This window comes from Sebastes fasciatus, chromosome 16 (assembly GCF_043250625.1).
Source record: "Sebastes fasciatus isolate fSebFas1 chromosome 16, fSebFas1.pri, whole genome shotgun sequence".
NCBI lineage: Eukaryota > Metazoa > Chordata > Actinopteri > Perciformes > Sebastidae > Sebastes > Sebastes fasciatus.
Genome location: NC_133810.1, coordinates 6,280,707 through 6,298,877, shown reverse-complemented (window position 1 = coordinate 6,298,877; position 18,171 = coordinate 6,280,707). Strand labels below are relative to the sequence as shown.

Sequence of the window (18,171 nt, the reverse complement as noted above, 5' to 3'; positions counted from 1 at the left end):
CGTCAGGGCTGGCTGTTTGTCATCGAGGAGGAGAGGGGGAATAACATTTATGCTCAACACACAAGTCCAGAGAACGATCCGTGTTCAGACGTTGGTTAAGAAAACGCAGATACACATGTTTGATTCATTGGGTTTATTTGTATTTAACATCATAGGATACAAAGATACAAAGATACAGAGAAGCACCCTTTTATGACCAACAGGTTCAGTAACAGAAGTTTTTGTGAATGTTGCAGAAGGAGAAGTCATTACAGGTTGTCAGATGATGTGGTATTGAAGGCTTTCTCGATCACAGAGGGAGCCATCCGTACAAAAAAAAATGCACTTAAAAGTAACTACCTCAACTACAAGCACAGAAGAAGAGTTTTTAGTTTTAACAATCCGCTGTGAAGACGATGGAGCAGTCGACAGTCTCAGGGCTGCAGCCATCTGCAAACGCTAACAGGAAGTACATCACCTTCCTCACCTTAGCCATTTCTGCGATCCTCTCGCCAAACTCGTGCGCGTCGGCCTCGTACCACTGGACGGGCGCGTCGCTGGCGTCGCCCGGCTCTCTCCAGAAAGTCCCCACAGGCTCCAGCAGCTGACGCGTCATCAGGTGGGTGAGGTCGGGCGTCCAGAGCTGCGAGGTGGCCGTGACGGTGAGGCGACCCGTCTGGGGCAGCCGCACCGTCCACTGTGAGAACCTGAGGGACTGTTTGGAGAAGTCCAGTCTGTACACGGCCTCGTTGGGCAGCAGCAGGCGCTCACCGTCCTGCCTCTTCTGGCCTCGCTGCTGCAGAGACTGAACCCGCAGGCGCATCACCTCCGTCAGCTGGGTGTCCGGCCGGAAGGGCAGCTCCAACTCTGTAGACATGCTTGGACGGCACACCGCAGCGGGCTGAGAGGTCGATACCAACTGCAGGGCTGGATTAGATCGGCAGCTATGTCGAAACTAAGCGTCTTCTCTCTCTTCGTGCAGTACTCTCTGCAGTGTGTTCATGTCTGCTTGGCGTCGATAGGAGAGGGCGGGTCTTACACAAAAGTACAGATTAGCAGAGATGCTAGGCAACAAGATCTAATGACATTTGCAACCCCAGCACAGGGTTTCCCCTCAGGGAACTTAGTGCTGTTTGTCACACATTTGTTTGTCTCGGCTACAGATACTCTAATACCAGACATGAAGTGTTCTCCTGGAGACTTGCATGAGCAGCAATGAAAATGTGAACTTCAAAGCTGTTTTATAAGGTAGCCCCCTTTTATGTTGGTGAGGGGAAAGCCTCTTTGTTCCCCTCGGTGTGTGTATTGACCGACAGCAGGGGAAGCCAAGGTGCCTCCTGCTTGTTTCCTGGTCAGTCGTCAGGTCACTTACCTACCAGAGTTCAGTTGCTGCATAGCGACACTTGGCCCAGATGAAAGCTGAGATAGATGGAGCCTTCGCTCTCAGTGCAGAGTCAGAGAGCGAGCAATAGCGGGGTGGAGTGCAGGAGAGATTGCCTCCCGAAGGATTACAAAATGACTCTGAGGTTTCTGTGGTGCAGTGCTTTGTTTTCTTTTTTTTCTTCCCCCCTCCTCTTCTTTTTTTAAAGGAGCTGTTGCCGCTCCTCCGGAGAGGCCAGATTCTCTCCATCAGCAGAGTGTCACCTCCTGTAGAGAGGTTTGACAGGAACTGCTGTTCGGTTCGCGCACCTTGACATCTCCAAGGACACCCGCTGGAACACTGTCACTTAATTCACAAGTGGTGTCGCTCACTGCATCATTTGCAGTTTTTATTGCATGCCGTATTCCTACTTGTGGAGGTTTCACAGGTTGCCTCTAGGTTGGGGGTTCTGTTACTACACTGGGTCACAGTGGGATCATAGGGAAGCAGCATTTCATAAATGTTAAAGAGCAATCACAACACGACATAATGCAGAAAAATACTTTGTGTGTTTCCAGCAGCAGCAGGCAGCTGTTTTTAAAAAACAAAACAAAACTGGCACTACCTGTTGGCTACGATACCCGTCAAAGTTAACGCAATAATAACGCAAATTCGTTTTAACGCCACTAATTTCTTTAACGCATTAACGCAACTTGCGATTTTTTAGGTTGTAGCAGGCTCAGTTTTAAAGCTATAGTGTAGATACTGGTATCATATGTAACTATAAAACCTAAGGAATCCATTGATTCCAACCATGTCATACTGGCTTTTCATGAAGGAGGCTAAATAACACTCCAAACCTGCCCTAAATTTTGGCAAGGAAAAACTGTCATGGCCATTTTCAAAGAGGTCCCTTGACCTCTGACCTCCAGATATGTGAATGAAAATGGGTTCTATGGGTACCCACGAGTCTCCCCTTTACAAACATGTCCATTTTATGATAATCACATGCAGTTTGGGGCAAGTCATAGTCAAGTCAGCACACTGACACACTGACAGCTGGGTTTGCCATGTTATGATTTGAGCATATTTTTTATGCAGATTTTATGTGAATATGTTGTTTAGGGCTGCTTCCTCTTAGTCAACTAATCGGTGGTTTTGGTCTTAGTCGACGCAGATTTCTTTAATCGATTAGCCTTTTTTTTCATGCTGAATGACTTATTTCTAAGAAACGTATGAGCACCTCTCTGGTAAACACCAGATTTAAAGTGGTGCTTTTGTGTGATTCTTTGTAGAGAAACTCAGTTTTACAGATCTGTTGATTAAATCAACGAATAGATCAGTCGACAAAACCATGTGAGTGTTAGTCGACTTAGAATTTCTTTGGTCGAGGACCATCCTAACGTTGTTTGTTGTTCATCTCTTGTCAAAATAATAACTAGAATTCACAAAATGGATGCTGGGTTAAAGAGGTTTCACTGGACCACAGCAAACGCAGGCAGCTGAAACACCCACACACACTCCAGTTATTACCTCTCACCCGTGTCCTATTACAGCAGGATTTATGACTGAGAGAGCCAAGGTGATAAATTTGTCCCCTAATCCTAAATGCATCAGCAGACATGAGGGTACGCTGTCTCAGTCTGGCAGCCCACTCCACCTTGACATTATTTATGCTCCATGGACCACCGCTTTGTTTGGCTTACCCGCCCTCTGCTCTTCTTCCTCCGTCCTCTTCCTCCAGGTCATTCCCGACTGGAAGGAGCAGGAGTGGGACACAGAGAAGCCAGAGTCGTATGCCGGGATTTTCCACTTCCGCTTCTGGCGCTTCGGTGAGTGGGTGGACGTGGTGATTGACGACCGGCTACCGACGGTGGACAACCAGCTGGTCTACTGCCACTCCAACGACAGCAACGAGTTCTGGAGCGCCCTGGTGGAGAAGGCCTACGCCAAGTTAGTGTCACTGCCAACACATATACAGATCTAGTTTTAGAAAAGAAGAGGGCTGCCTCCTCTTAATCAAACATTTAGGCATTTAGTTTGCCTAGGTCTTAGTCAATAAGTTGTTTTTTATCCTCATTTCTTGCTGAATGACTTATTTCAAAGAAACTTAAGCACACATCTCTGGTAAACACCAGATTTAAAGTGTTTTTTCCACAATTGATTAATCAACATCGTTGCAGCTCTAATAAACATAACCCGCCTCTCCTCCTCTTCCTGTCAGGGTTTACGGCGTCTACGAGGCGTTGGATGGGGGAAACACGGCCGATGCTCTGGTGGATTTCACGGGTGGTGTTTCGGAGCCCGTGGACCTGCTGGAGGGTCAGATGGCGACGGACGAAGTGGCCCGAAACCAGCTGTTTGAAAGAGTTCTCAAAGTCCACAACAGAGACGGTCTCATCAGCTGCTCCATCAGGGTGAGCTAACAGCTGTGTGTGACTGCTTCTTAAATCTGCTTTGTTACAAAATCACATGTGTTGTGACATGATGTTTTTATACAAACAAATTCATTTTGATCAAGTAATAAAAGGCGAGTTTGGAGGTAAACCAAAGCATTGGACAAATTGAAACTTTGACCTGATGACGGCGCTGAATGAATATTCATCCTGATGAGAACATGAACGTCCGTTCCAAATTTTGTGCCAATCCATCTTTTTTACCTTTTCAAGCTTTAAGGATGCTCTGACTTGGCATTTTTATTTAGCATCATTTCAGTACCTGTTCTCTGAAAACTGTCTAATTCACCAGAGCTGACCTTTTGTGCCCCAGAGCTCTTTAATAATTAGAGCATTTTCTGCAATGATTTTAAAATCCTGGGATGAGAAACTGTGTGTCTGCGTGTTGACATTGTGAAGACACTCGCTGCCTGTGTCTCGCGGCAGAGATAGCAGCCTCCTTTAGTGCCAAATCTCTGCATAAATTCTTTCTGCAACTTTTCAAAGGCTCTTGAAAGCGGTGCAGTAATTTGTTTGAGATTACGTGAGGTACACACAAATGAATAGTGCTTCTGATTTGTCCTTTTTGATGATATTGTGCATGCTTTTTCCTTTCCCAAAGTATGTGCACAAAGCCTGGGTACTGCTCACAGTGAGGGCCATGTACTAATGCCAGGATAATGGTGGATCTAAGTGGGAAAGGGTACAAGAGGAAGCCACTCAGTGTGTGGTGAGGCTGACATTTTCTAGAAACTAAAGCAAAGCATCTCATCTCTGAAATGACTCATATTGATTGTTTTTAATCAACCAAGATAGCTGGGAGCTGTCAGCATGAAGGACTGTATTTCAGTGAACAAAATATATTCATTTTAGTGTCTAGAAAACAGTTTTATATATGGAAGTGTACAGAAATTGCTTGTTAACATAACGTTCTTCACATTATAAGCAGTCTACAGGCTGAAGTCGCGGAACGTCAAATTTTTTAGGTTACAACCTGTTAACAAATTGGCAGCAAAAAACATTTAAAACACGTTTATACGTGTAAAAACTTACAAACAGTCACATTAATGAATAATGCTTTAGGACTCGAGGCAAAGTGTTATTATGAACTCCTGTCTGCTTGTTAAGAAAACAAGTGCGTGCCGTCTAATGAATCTCACTATTTGGCCTTTTGGTCCTCTTGTCTCATGCCAGTCTTATTCCCTGACGTCCTGCTCCAGCAACAACTAATTCACAATCCCTTATTGTGATTCAGAATCAGGCGCAGTTCAATTTTGAAATGATATGGCTCTTTTATATGCATGAGTTTTTACACTGGAGGGTCTATTATTCAAGAGTAATGAGACCTCAGAGGATATAACCAGTAGTACCACTTTCACTTGTTTTTCTCAATCATAAATTGTTATTCTGGGGATGCGTGAACCTCTAGAAGACCCTGTATTTACTGTGGGTTGCTGATCCATGGGTCAAGGAATCTTAAGTGCTGTACTACGGTTACTCTCATTTCATTTGCATCTTTCTTGGACAGACGAAGGGAAAACACAGGAGGGAATTAACATGAGAGAAAGGCATGATGACTCTGTGATCTTAGTGTTTAGTAGAAGTCTTCATTTTGGACTTGACCCCAAACTAACCTGTGGAAAACCTACTCCAACAAGAGAGACCTGATCTAAAGGGGACACAAAGATAATTAGGAGATACAAAGTAGGAGTATCTATTTCAACCACCCCTGGCTCCCAAGTATTTTTCCCATAGACGATGTTACTTGACTCACAGTCGAAGCACTTTTACAGCTCAAATTAGCATGAAACTTAGGCAAATCATAACTGATATGTTATTCAATAGCCTCATTTTTATGCAAGTAATATTCATACTGGTTTAAATAAACAATTTGCTAGTATTTCCCATCTTTGCTGAGAGCAAAAGGAATTAAAGACCTGTCTCATAAAGACACCTTTCCTGGTTGAGTTCAGTGATTGAAGCAAATAAAAGCCCGGGCTATTAACTGTAGTTTTACGGTAACCAGACTCCAGCCTCTGACCTTCCAGGGCTGCACACAAAGACCGTCGGACCACCGTGACACCCATTAGCTGGTCTTTTATTCTCACCAGACAAACCAGTGTTTCAGACCTCCATTAAGTATTACATCCATTTGTCCTGTCTGTCTGTGCAACTCTCTGTTTGTCATATTAATCAGGCTCTCTGTTGTTGCGAGGATAATAGAGTACAAAATTTGCACTATAATGTCTCACAAAAAAAGAAAAAAGTGCACAGAACACATAATTATTGGATCGAAGACCAATTTTCTGATAACGCTGTCTGATGACTCTCTTCCCTCTTCTCCTCTTATGGCGCATTGCTCAAATTGTTATTGTAAATCTTCCAGTGTGTGTTTTCCCACAACAACAACAACAAAAAAACTCCCTCAAATATGCTGCGAACACGCTAGAGAGTCGGGAACGTGCTAGTGCTTGTCATCTTCACCTCCCTTCCAATGTGTTCTCGGGATTGTACATCATTTAATTCAATTAAGAGTTCATGAAGAGGCAATGCTTCTTGTCAACTGCGCAGGTTTGCATGTAAAAGTAACGGATAGTAGTAAATGATTGCGGAGATTCCATTCAATTAATTGATATATGAGTTGATTAAGAGGCAGTGTTGGGCAAGGTATTGGAAAGTTTAGTGAGCTAAGCTACCAGTTACTCTACATTAAATAAAAATACCCCAAAAATAGTTTAACTACATCAAAGCTATTTTTTATTTGTATTTTTACATTGAACCAATTTCATTCCAAGTCAGTGCTATTAATATAAAATATATATATAATATTATATAAATATATATAGGCCAAATATGAATTGTATAATAATTGAATAGTAGAATATTATATAATAATATAATATAAAGTCTAATGTATATTCAAGTATCAATGCACACTTAATTCTAACATCCATGGACAGTCAATAATTTTATTTCAGACTGCAGCAAAATGTGTCCAAAAAAACAATTAATGCTTTGAAAGATAGTTCCAAGAAATGGTAAAATGATTATCCAATCTGTCCCTTGTAAACATCCAACACACCCACACTTGCAGTAGTTGTGCACACAAACAGTTTTCCTGCAATAAGTGGTTTTACATCCAAACAAAGTGGTGCAGATAATCTGGCTAAAGTGTTGGTTTGTTGCAACATGTTAGATCATCTGACTGCTTGAGTTTCTTGTGCTGTGTCCCCAGATCTCATCAATTCTTTTAGTGAATATAATTTTATCATAATTGATAGAATTACTGGCTAAAACTATTAAATTAAGACCTACGTGATAAAAGTGTTAAAGTCTCATGCAACATCTGTACAATATAAGCAATAATGGTGCACCTGCATGGCTTATAGGAGTTAAGATGCTGCGAATGAACCGTAATGTCCTTGGTTAGAGTTCACCCGGGGATCTTTGTTGCATCTCTCTCTCTCTCCCTCTGGTGTCCTGTCATGTCTCTACTGTTGGTAATAAAGGAACAAAAATCTCTGTTTTCGGTTCCCAGACAAACACAAAAGCTTTTTGTGCAGTTTCCACTGCGACATCGTCCCTGTGTGCCTTTTACCAAACACCTACCTGTTTGTAATTTCCCAGGAAACTGTGCCAGCCTTCTTCTGTTACATATTCATAGAGATCCAAAAAAGCTTCCATGTTTCCAACCACTAAATCTCCCTGTTTTCCTGTTTCCCAGGCGACCACGGTAGAGGATATGGAGGCACGGCTCGACTGCGGCCTGGTCAAAGGCCACGCCTACGCCGTGACAGACGTACGGAAAGTGCGGCTAGGTCACGGACTGTTGGCCTTCTTCAAGTCGGAGAAGCTGCAGATGATCCGCATGAGGAACCCCTGGGGAGAGAAGGAGTGGAGCGGCCCCTGGAGCGACAGGTAAATCACAACACTGCCACCTACAGGCACGGATGAACTGCTGCAGCTCATCATATCTTATCTTGTCTCATTGAGCCTTCTTCCTCTATCTAATAAAGCAAGGAATCTCTGTCTGTGTGTCCTTCGCACATCTTGAGAACCGTGCATCCGATCTACTTCACGCTTGGCGGGTGTTTGGTGGGTGTATGGCTTTGGACACACTCAATAAACTTTGGATAAAACCGAAATAACCAGGAATAAAACCCATTTAGTTCATTTTCGCATATCAGCGCCGTGTTATCAATACATAGTCGGATGACAGATGCTACAAATTGAAAGTGTCTGCTCCGTACAGCACAGAGTAGCAGGAGTCAGATTTCACACACACGGGACAAGAGAGAGTTGACAGATGGAGGAGGATTTGGTGTCGAAGCAAAAAGCAAAAGCGCAAATTCAGATTTAAACCCAATGCTATAAGGGAACGATCAAAGTAAGCGTGCTACATATATTGACTGTCATCTTTTCTTGTAACATGTCCGGTGTAATCGGTAACACCGGTGTTTATTAACCGGTGGGGAAATGTCCTCACTGTGACATCCCTACTCTTGGCCACGTGCTCGAAACGGGCATTTTCCCCCCAGTCCAATTTCTCACTGTAATCTAGGTGAGTCAGACGTTTCCAGAGCAACACAAACAATGTCTTTGTCCTTTCATACGTGACCTTGTTGTGACCTGTACCAATTCAAACAATTTCACAAATTAGATTTTTAAAATGTCGAAAGCGCATTGGTCCCCTCGGTCTCACTGGTCTCTGTGAGATTGAGTTTGATGAGTGAGCAAACAACAAAACGACTGAACAAAGACAAAAACTCATATAAAATGCCCGCAACGTAGACAAGAAAGCAGCACAATGGGAAAATGTCATGTAGACAATGACAAATGGAGATGCAATCAAGCTAATGGGCCACAGAGCAAAGACGAATGACTGACTTCAGCCCGGTTGGAGCGTTGCTTGTTTGTAGAGAATAATATCAAACAGTGCAGCTCAGAGAGCATTTTTCCCGGGACCCTCACAAAACAGAAATTTAGCTGACTAAACCTTCAGTTCTAACGTGAAAGGTGAATCTAAAAGAGTTGTTTCCACAGGTGGCCATTCAATCAGGTGGACAGAGCTGTTATTTCTCCCTAGAAAAGACTTCCTATAGGGCAATAGGTAATGCTGAGCTAGAGAAGTTGCTCCCTCGACATCGCTCTGTCTGTGAATTGTTGGCTTCCAGACTCTGTGAAACAAACAGGGAGGTGGTAAAGCCGGATCATAATGGAGTCTGAATTATTAATAAGGCCCGAAAAGAGAGAAAGATGTTATTAAAGAGACGCGAGTCATCTCTCTTCTTTCTCAATCACTCGCTCGCTCTCGCTGTGAATAATTTATTCATGGTTTGATAAAAAAAAAAAAAAAAGCTGTTACTGTAAATGGAGTCTGACAGACTGTTGAGACGTGGACGTCCGTCAGTGAATCATAAATAGAGAGACATAAACACAGAGCTAATGCATCCAGTAAAAAGCCTGTGTTTCCCCCTGAGCCGTGAATACAGAATGGACCTTGATGTTTACGTATGATTCACACTGACAAACACACACATTCAACTGACTCTTTAACGTAATCGTGCCCATGAGGGGTAGACACATGCATCATTTATATATCTGAACTTGATACAGTTACCGAGCTCACAGTAATTATGATTATTAAAAGATTCACAGCTAAATGGCTCACACTATTCATACATATTAATATCTGGCAACGCTTTATATTAAGGGCCTTGTAGTAAGCGTTAGTTAAGAGGTAATAATGCTGTTATAAGTCTTTATGAGATCCTTATTAAAGGGCGGGTCCATCTGCGTTCTTTTACGTTTTTGTTTTATTTGCTAAAAGAGCAGTGACGTAAGACAGCCCTTTCTAACGGGGAACTGAAGTCGTTATATCGCTGTCTTCAAAGCCACCAGACTCCACTTAAAAAAACACTAATTTTACCTCTCAGAGTTGCTGGTCTACCGCTGCATCGATCGGTTAGTTTGTTTGTGTTATTGTGTGACTTTCTGATCTGAACTAACGTGGCGTCCACATCAGTACATTGCTGAGCTTCCTGCCGGTACTCCTGTCTGCTTCTCCAAACTGGGAGCACGCCGACCGCCATCTAAGTTACTGTATGTAACGTTAATACACTGACTATAAGGATGTAAATATACTGTACATGTAGCAGCGTCATCGTGCAGAGACCTACGTCAGGTCACGTGGGAAAATGTCTTTAGAAGAGCTTGAAGGGAAAATAGTATTTTGATGCTAAAACATACTTTGACCAAAATGTGGGTGCTTATAATCAAACAATAAACATATTTATGATGCTATTATTAACACTTGTATAGTCTTAATAAGCATCTTATAAGGGCCTTATTACCTAATAACTAACGCTTATTACAAGGACCTTAATATGAAGCGTTAACAATTGTCGTCTTGTAGTTTTCTTGTCAGATTGATGCCGTTCTTCTGCCTCACATGTGTGTTTGCTGTCATGTCTGTCTGCAGTTCGGAGGAGTGGAACAAGGTGAGCAAGAGCGAGAGAGAGAAGCTCGGTGTCACCGTGCAGGACGACGGCGAGTTCTGGTGAGAACCATAAATGTACTAACATTTTTATTTTGCTGTTCCCTTATCATAGACCCATTTATTAAGGTGGTGCTGGCATGGTTAAATGAATGATTTCATGTTCACCGTCTAATTGATTAATGGGAACTCCTCACCTGAACTGATGCTACTGCGTTGTTTTGGGCTCCATAGGGACGGGAATTGATAAAATTGTATTGATACCGATTCTATTATTGTCAACATTTAATCTCATTCCATGTCAGCACCAAAAATCCTAGTCTCCCTTTAACATGTGACCCTTTTCTTTGTTCCTGATTTCATTTCCTCTATTTTTGTACCTGTTGAAGGTTCTTCTTCTTTCAAGCTTTTCCCTCTAGTTGGTATCCACTCTCTCCGGTCTCTTCTCTCCTCTCCTTTTCCTGCCCTCCTGCAGGATGACGTTCGACGACTTCTGCCAGTACTTCACTGACCTGATCCTGTGCCGCCTCATCAACACCTCCTACCTGAGCATCCACAAGACCTGGGAGGAGGAGGTGATGAGGGGCTCCTGGGTCCACCGCCAGGACCCCCTTCGCAACCGGTCCGGAGGCTGCATCAATCACAAGGCCACCTTCCTGCAGAACCCTCAGGTTGGTGGAGGAAGAGAGTGTGCATATTATAGAGAGATGTGTGACCAGAGTATGATATGATGTCTCCATCTCTCTCTCTCTTCCCAGTATGTGTTTGATGTGAAGAAGGTGGAGGACGAGGTGCTGATCTGCTTACAGCAGAAAGAAAAGAGAGCCACACCCAAAGAGGGCAAAGGGGAAAACCTCGCCATAGGCTTTGATATTCACCGGGTAGAGACACACACATGCACAAGAAGCCTGATTAATAAACTAATGATCACCTCAGGTGGACAGACGTCTTCTATAATGTCTTCTCATCCTGCAGGTGGAGCTAAATCGTAAGTACCGTATGCACTCAGCCCAGCAGAAAGTAGCGGGCTCCATCTACATCAACTCGCGCTGCGTCTTCCTCAGGAAGGAGTTGCAGGAGGGCCGCTACGTCATCATTCCCACAACCTTTGACCCCGGGCAGCAGGGCGACTTCCTGCTCCGTGTCTTCACTGATGTGCCTTCAGACTGCAAGTAAATCTGATATCTTACCACTGAACACATAGTGTAACTTTTTCAATGCCCTGAGTCTACTTTGAACCTTCGAGTGATTCTCAACCACGAGTACATGTCACGATACACTGTAGGTCTCGAAGAAGAAGAAGAAGAAGTACTGGAGGCTTGTTGTTATTTACATATTATTGATTGTCTGGATGGGATTTAGCGCTATAAAATGCATTCCAAGTCCAACAGATAGACTTTTAGGTTGCATCTCAACAATTAAAAATGCTTACATGTTCATAGAAAGGATTTATTTTTGTCAATACATTGTAGAGAGGCTGCTGTGAACTCTGTGGTAAGTGGAACCAAATACAGTACAAACTCTGTTACACATAGTGCTTTAGGGTGCTTTCACAACCAACATTTAGTCCACTTTAATCGAGCTCTGGTGCGGTTCATTTTGGCGGTTGTGAACACAATAATTGTACTCTGGTGCGGACCAAAACAAGCGGTCTGAGACCGCTTGCGAGATGTGGTCTCGAACCGTTTCCAAGCAAACCAAAACGAAAGCTCCCTGTGCAGGCATTTGTTGAGATGGACACAGGTTAATGACAGGTTAACATGAGTGGGATAGGACTGACCTGGACTTCTGCAGAGGTCTGATGGGTGCTCGATATCTGGGCCGAAGAGAACATACAGAATATGCACAAAAAAAAGTCCACAAAAATAGTTCACGTTTATAAAGTAATTTGAGATAAACTGGAGAAGGGATTTGTGCCGAGTCAAAGTGAAAACACTTCAACAGCAATGTTTCAAAGTCCGCAATTCCCTGCATAGAAGTGGCAGCTCTCGACATGAAAAAGATTAATTCACTCCTTCTTACACGCCCCTCAGCAGATTACGTTTTTTTACGTGGCCCGCTTTAATTTGTGCGCTGTGAAACTGAACCAGATTGAATAGAAAAACAAACCTAGAGTATCAATTTCACTCTGATTCGGACTAGCCAAACGGACTATGGCTTGTGAAAGTGCCCTAACAGAAGGGATGGTAACACAAAGAGGGAACTTTGGAATATACAGAACAAGGTGTGTGGATTTAGAAAAGGGTCTCCTGCTGTCCAGTGTGAACAGGAGGAGGAATTACAACAAGCAAAAACTATTTCAGTGTTCATATCGGCACTGGGCTCTTGTTTTATAGGAATTCTTCACCCACAATGACTCACCCCGTGTTACCGTGAATTCTTGAAGAAGACGTTGTTTTTCTCTCACGCCTCCACGGCGAACGGAGAATGAAAAAAACTGAGTAAAGTCTTGATGAATTGAAGTAAATGGCGGCCACGTTTAACATCTGTTTACAAACTCTCACACAAAGTGTTTTACATAGTCAGGTTCTAGTGAAGATGCATGAGTTTGGGAAGAAGTGAGCGTACGCCTGGATCAATGAAACCTGGATTATACTGCACCAGTTGTGTGAGAGTTTGTAAACAGATGTTAAACGAGGCCCCCATTTACTTCAATTCATCAAGACTTTTCTCCGTTTTTTGATTCTTCGTTCACCGTGGAGGCATGTTAGAAAAAACAATTTAAGGCAACACGGGATGAGTAATTGATATGCAATTAGTGTGGGTTAAGTATTCCTCTAAGGCAGACTTGAAAAGTTGTGATCCTATCCTTTAAATGCTGGCTGCATGCACAGCTGCTACTGCTGCTGCTCTTTGACTTCATCTCCCAGAGGAGTGTTTCACAAAGTTTTGCTCTCATTTCAGCTCAAAGAATTATGTTGTTAACTTTGTGTTACTGGACACTAATTTGTTTCTCTTGTACAAGAAAGAGGTTGGAATGTAAAACAGATTCAGTTGGCTTCAACGGTTTTATAACAATCACGTCCACTCTTTGTTTCCCAGAGAGCTGACTCTTGATGATCCTCCTCAGACATGTTGGACGGGGATGTGTGGCTACCCTCAGCTGGTCACTCAGGTCCATGTACTGAATGCTGAGGGTCTGCAGGGACAGGAGTCCAATGGAGGTAGGACCACTGACTCCCATCACGTTGTATCATACTTGCCAACCTTGAGACTTCAAAAATAGAAAGGATTTCTAAACCAAATGGGCAAATTATTCAGTTTTCTTTCCTTGAAATTAAAGGTTAAATCAAAAGTTTAACATAAAAATGATTTCGCTGATTTCGATTTTCATTTTAAAGTCACCAGAATGGGACTATACACACTGTTCAGTTCCAGGAACAAGCTAAGATAATGAAAAGTAAAAAGAAATGTCCATAAATTGGAAGAAATACGGGAGAATTGTGACCCCGGGAGGAAACCGGGAGAGGGCGATGAAAAACGGGAGTCTTCCGGGAAAATCGGGAGGGTTGGCAAGTATGCATTGTATTGGCAAGTTGATGATCATGTTCCTGCATTGTAAACTCCTGTGAACACCCACAGAGCTGCACTACCTCAATCCCAGTAAGGAAAGACTTCTGAGCAAATCACGAGGTACCACAGCACCATCTGCTGAAACTGTAGCTGCTTATTTAGCTCTAGTCTGCAGTGTACAGTCCCTACCCCCTTTATAGCTCTTATATTGTGTGCACAAACCTGTACCTTTTACTCACTTTTAAAGCCACTATGTGTAGTTTTTTAATGTGATTATCTTTCAAAATTAAATAACCTAAAAATGATACAATCCTGGTAGAAATGAGTTAAGTTTATGCAGCGCTCTCAACCTTTTTCATCCTTTATCCCGGGTCAGATCCTCCTGGTGGCTCCCACAGTGTCCACCGGAGGGCACCAAAGTCCAAAACCCTTACATCCTCCACATAGTGGCTTTAGTTTCCTGTGCTGGGAAAAGTACTCAGATCCTTTACTTATGCAAATACAATCATGAAAAAATACTCCACTACTAGTAAAACTCCTTAATTTAACCTTGTTTCTAAGAGATGAGGCCTTAATGCTACTAAAACAACACTCCAAGTGCATTTTGTCTAAACAATGTTTGTTTGGAAATGATTTCAATATTTTAGTTACAAGATCAACGCATGAGAAATAGTATTTTTACTTTATAATATTGAATATTGAAGGTACATACTTGACTTTGGATTCTTTTTGTTATCTTATTTACATTGTTATTGATCTTATTTGTTACTATCTACTTGATCATATTTCATTGTTATAATAAAACTACTCCATTTGGAGTCAAAATTACACAATTTTGTGTTTTTTTATTGATTTTATACTGTGAAAAATGGTAGAATATGATGATGCACAGGCTAAATGTCATGGCCAAAGGCTCCATTGTGTGCACATAGCCTCCTGTAGTGGATATCAGTAGTATTTTAGAGCCAAATTCCTTTTCAAAAGGTAGAAAACCCATGGTCTGCCTGGTCCTATCCTGACTAAAACCTTTGTAGAATCTATGTGCTTTGTGTTATTTATATCTGCTTTGGCACAGTTGTAGTCGAGGAGTTACTGAATGAATTCAATAGCATCTCTGTGCATGGCATCATTTCTATAATGGTGTTATCCACTGTCTAATCTAGAAAACATTTTAGGCGAGGATAAAAATTGTACATTTTTCCTTTGGTTCATCACAATTTACTCAGGCATAGTAACAGTCACAATGTTCCTTACACTGGGGATGAATTCTCTGAGGTCTTACCTATCCATAGAGACCAGGATCATGCATATAGACCTGGTAGTTGTGGAGCATTTTTGTGTCAAATGATTGGTTTATTAAGTAAGTAGCCGTGTGATAAGCGGAATAATATACAGCGAACCGATTATTGTTGTGAAATAAACCCTGACAGGAAAAGACTTGAAGGTAGATTTATAATTGGTATATTTGGTGATTTATAATAAAGAATCAACTTAATTTATACTTTATTAACTCAACTTTTCAGTCCTACGGATGAAGGTTGGAGGACTGAAATGTTGTGTTGATAAAGTTAGTTCAAGTTCAAGACTGTGCAAGAACGTTTTTGAAATCACGACCTGGAGATGAATTGATAATGAAAATAATCATACAGTGTACAATGTTTTGGAAATAAACTCTTCACCTAATCATCAATGCATACAGTATAATCTGATTAGTGTCTGTTATCAGCACTATGTACTGATTGAAAGACTTTTTCTTTCATCTTCAGCTGTGGATCCGTACGTGATCATCACCTGTGAAGGAGAGAGGGTTCGTTCACCGGTTCACAAGGACACGCGGTGCCCAAACTTCGACATCAAAGGCCTGTTTTACCGCAAGAAACCCAAGGAGGGCATCCACATCGAGGTGAGCTGTCACTCTCTGCAGACATCATCCCACTGTGGGGCTGAACACTGGAGGTCACGTACATGAGGGCTGCAACCAAACTGAAGCAGCTCAGGTCCTCTGTGAATGATGCACTTTAATATCAATGATTCACAATTTCCACAAGGCAAGTTTATTTATGTAGCACATTTCAGCAACAAGGCAATTCAAAGGGCTTTACATAAAACATTAAAAGCATAAAAAAACACATTATAAAAAATAAAATATAAGATGAAATAGAATACATAGAATGCATAACGTGCAGGGTCTGAAATTAACCTTTTTCACTGCCTTTCGCTTTTGAGATCTCTGCGCTAAATGAAGGAGTAATTTTAGATCCGATGTCATTAAATGACATCAGATACAGCTGCACACTTTGAATTTTTTCTCAGCTCTTGAACCCTAACACTTTATTTCTCACCTTCCTTCATCGTCTCTGTGTGTGTGTGTTTGACTTTACCACACGAGAGTGTAACTGCTGAGGAAATTAGCTGAACATCCATTACCAATCAATTACAGGCTCAATATCAGGGGATATGTGAGAACCAGTGTACTTATTAGGGAATTAATGTTGGTAATGTGATGTTGCATTTCCTCAATCAGACCTGTGAAATTGCATCATAGTATCTCGGTGAGCGGAGGCAGAAGTGTTCATCTGCTGCTCTGTAGACAAGCTGGGCTGTAATCGGCCGAACTCTGAAGGGATTTACCAAAATGTAATATCTGTTAACCTCTCTGTGTCAAACTGATGAAGATGCGTGTCTGCTGTGACTGCAGACTGAAAGGACTCCTCTCCGTGTAATAACATACTTCTTCATCTCTTCACCAAAACACTTAACCTACTGTATGTGTGGCTCTGTCCTTTCCCACCCGGACCAAAACATCTACTTTTATCAAGCACATCCCGACAAAATGTGTAAATCTACTGTTCAGCAGTGGCGTTATGTATGTTATGTTACCGCTGTAAATGAACATAGTGGAAGAGAAAACTAAATCTCTCCGTGCTTCTTCTACCTTCTATCAACTTTTAATTTGTGTATATTCTCTTTCGTGACTGCTTATTGTCTTTTCTGTCCTCTCTCTTTCCTTGCTTCTCTTTCCTCCTTCGCTTTCGGATCTCTGCCTTCCTCCCACGAGCGGCCAACAGATCTACAACAAGAACATGATCGTGGACACCTTCCTGGGTCAGGTGATCCTGTTCAGCGACCCCAACGAGCGGCAGGAGCAGCACACGCTTCACCTCCGCGACAAGGGCAGCCGCCAGGACAACGACCTCCCGGGCACGCTCACTGTGCGCCTCATCACCTCGACCACGCTCACCAACATCTGACGCGATCGTTTATATGATCACGACGATCGAGGTGGCGTTCAATCGCGTGCCCGCCGTTCATGTCCGCCGTTGATCCTCCAACCACGGCGGGAGCTCACTGTGTCTGTCTTTCTGCCGTTTGCGCTCTCTTTGTGTCTCTTATTGTTTCCCTCTTTTCTTTTGCGTCAGCCTTTAGCTTTGTTACAAGGGGTTTTTGAAGGCCTATAACTATATTTCTGGATGAAAAGTGTCCATAGACAATCTTTGGGGTTTGTATTTAATATCTTTGAACACATTCCTGCCAACATTGTCCCTTTATTTAATGTTTGCATCAGAAATGTGTTCAAAAAGTAGGTTTCATTGCAGGTTTGATGCCAGAATTTCCAACAACTGAGCTACAGTTTAACACATTTTTTAAGAATATCAGCTGAAATCAGTTCACCGGTCTGATCCTAATAGAGAGGTGAAGTCTCTCCTCTTCTGGTGGACCGCCATGGGACCTTATTTCAGAAAAAATAAGAACGGTAGTCAACGGAGAGAGACAAATATCTTTTTGATCCTGTTTGAATTGCATCATGAATCACACATATGATGTTTGTCAGTTTTAGTCAAGAAAGTCTCAGTTTGTTGTAAAACTGTTAAAGTATCAGACTGTGAAAATACGTAATTAGAAAGACGACACACCCAAAAGTCACGTAGTGACGTCTCTCTCTCTGAAGCTACGATGTCTGTGTGTTTCCTACTGGGAAGAACTCACACCAGCAACGAGTCTGACTCGTTCTTTCTCTTCCTGGCTGATATAAAGACCAGGAGACGCTGGATAACACACATCAGGTCAGATAACGTTACATCTGTGTTTGAACCATTGCTAAGATAGTTAGCTAGCTAGTGTTGGTGACGTATATTGTGCGAGACGAGAGATGTAGTTCACTGAGCTGTTTCACATAAAACTCAATGATATTACGACAAAACTGCAACCTTCTTGACTTTCAAAATTATCTTTTAAATTGACAAACTTTATATGTGTGATTCATGCCACAATTATTTGTCTCTTGCCGATGACTATCGTTCATATTTTTTTCCAAAATAGAGAGCCTAAGTCCCGCCCCTTCCGGTGGACCACCATGGGACCTTATTTCAGGAAAAATATGAACAGTA

General features: G+C 42.3%; 2 protein-coding genes across 2 annotated transcripts in view; one reads left to right on the top strand and one right to left on the bottom strand.

The window, feature by feature from the left end:
* Positions 1 to 17,725, top strand: part of capn5b (calpain 5b) — a 45,709-nt gene extending 27,984 nt beyond the window's left edge. Inside the window, exons 4-13 of the mRNA XM_074610598.1 lie at positions 3,084 to 3,292; positions 3,564 to 3,756; positions 7,499 to 7,692; positions 10,256 to 10,333; positions 10,746 to 10,941; positions 11,029 to 11,151; positions 11,246 to 11,442; positions 13,313 to 13,434; positions 15,550 to 15,686; positions 16,852 to 17,725. Coding sequence (XP_074466699.1) covers positions 3,084 to 3,292; positions 3,564 to 3,756; positions 7,499 to 7,692; positions 10,256 to 10,333; positions 10,746 to 10,941; positions 11,029 to 11,151; positions 11,246 to 11,442; positions 13,313 to 13,434; positions 15,550 to 15,686; positions 16,852 to 17,034 — 1,632 coding nt within the window. The 3' untranslated portion in view covers positions 17,035 to 17,725. The remainder of the gene's footprint in view (positions 1 to 3,083; positions 3,293 to 3,563; positions 3,757 to 7,498; positions 7,693 to 10,255; positions 10,334 to 10,745; positions 10,942 to 11,028; positions 11,152 to 11,245; positions 11,443 to 13,312; positions 13,435 to 15,549; positions 15,687 to 16,851) is intronic.
* On the bottom strand, positions 241 to 2,378 carry LOC141752568 (olfactory marker protein-like). The gene has a single exon (XM_074610599.1). The coding sequence runs from the start codon at positions 854 to 856 to the stop codon at positions 374 to 376; it is 483 nt and encodes a 160-aa protein (XP_074466700.1). The 5' UTR covers positions 857 to 2,378; the 3' UTR covers positions 241 to 373.
* Positions 17,726 to 18,171: the final 446 nt, after the last annotated feature.

Excerpts from the sequence above, each read along its gene's own strand:
- LOC141752568 (XM_074610599.1), bottom strand. The coding sequence starts at position 856 with ATGTCTACAGAGTTGGAGCTGCCCTTCCGGCCGGACACCCAGCTGACG.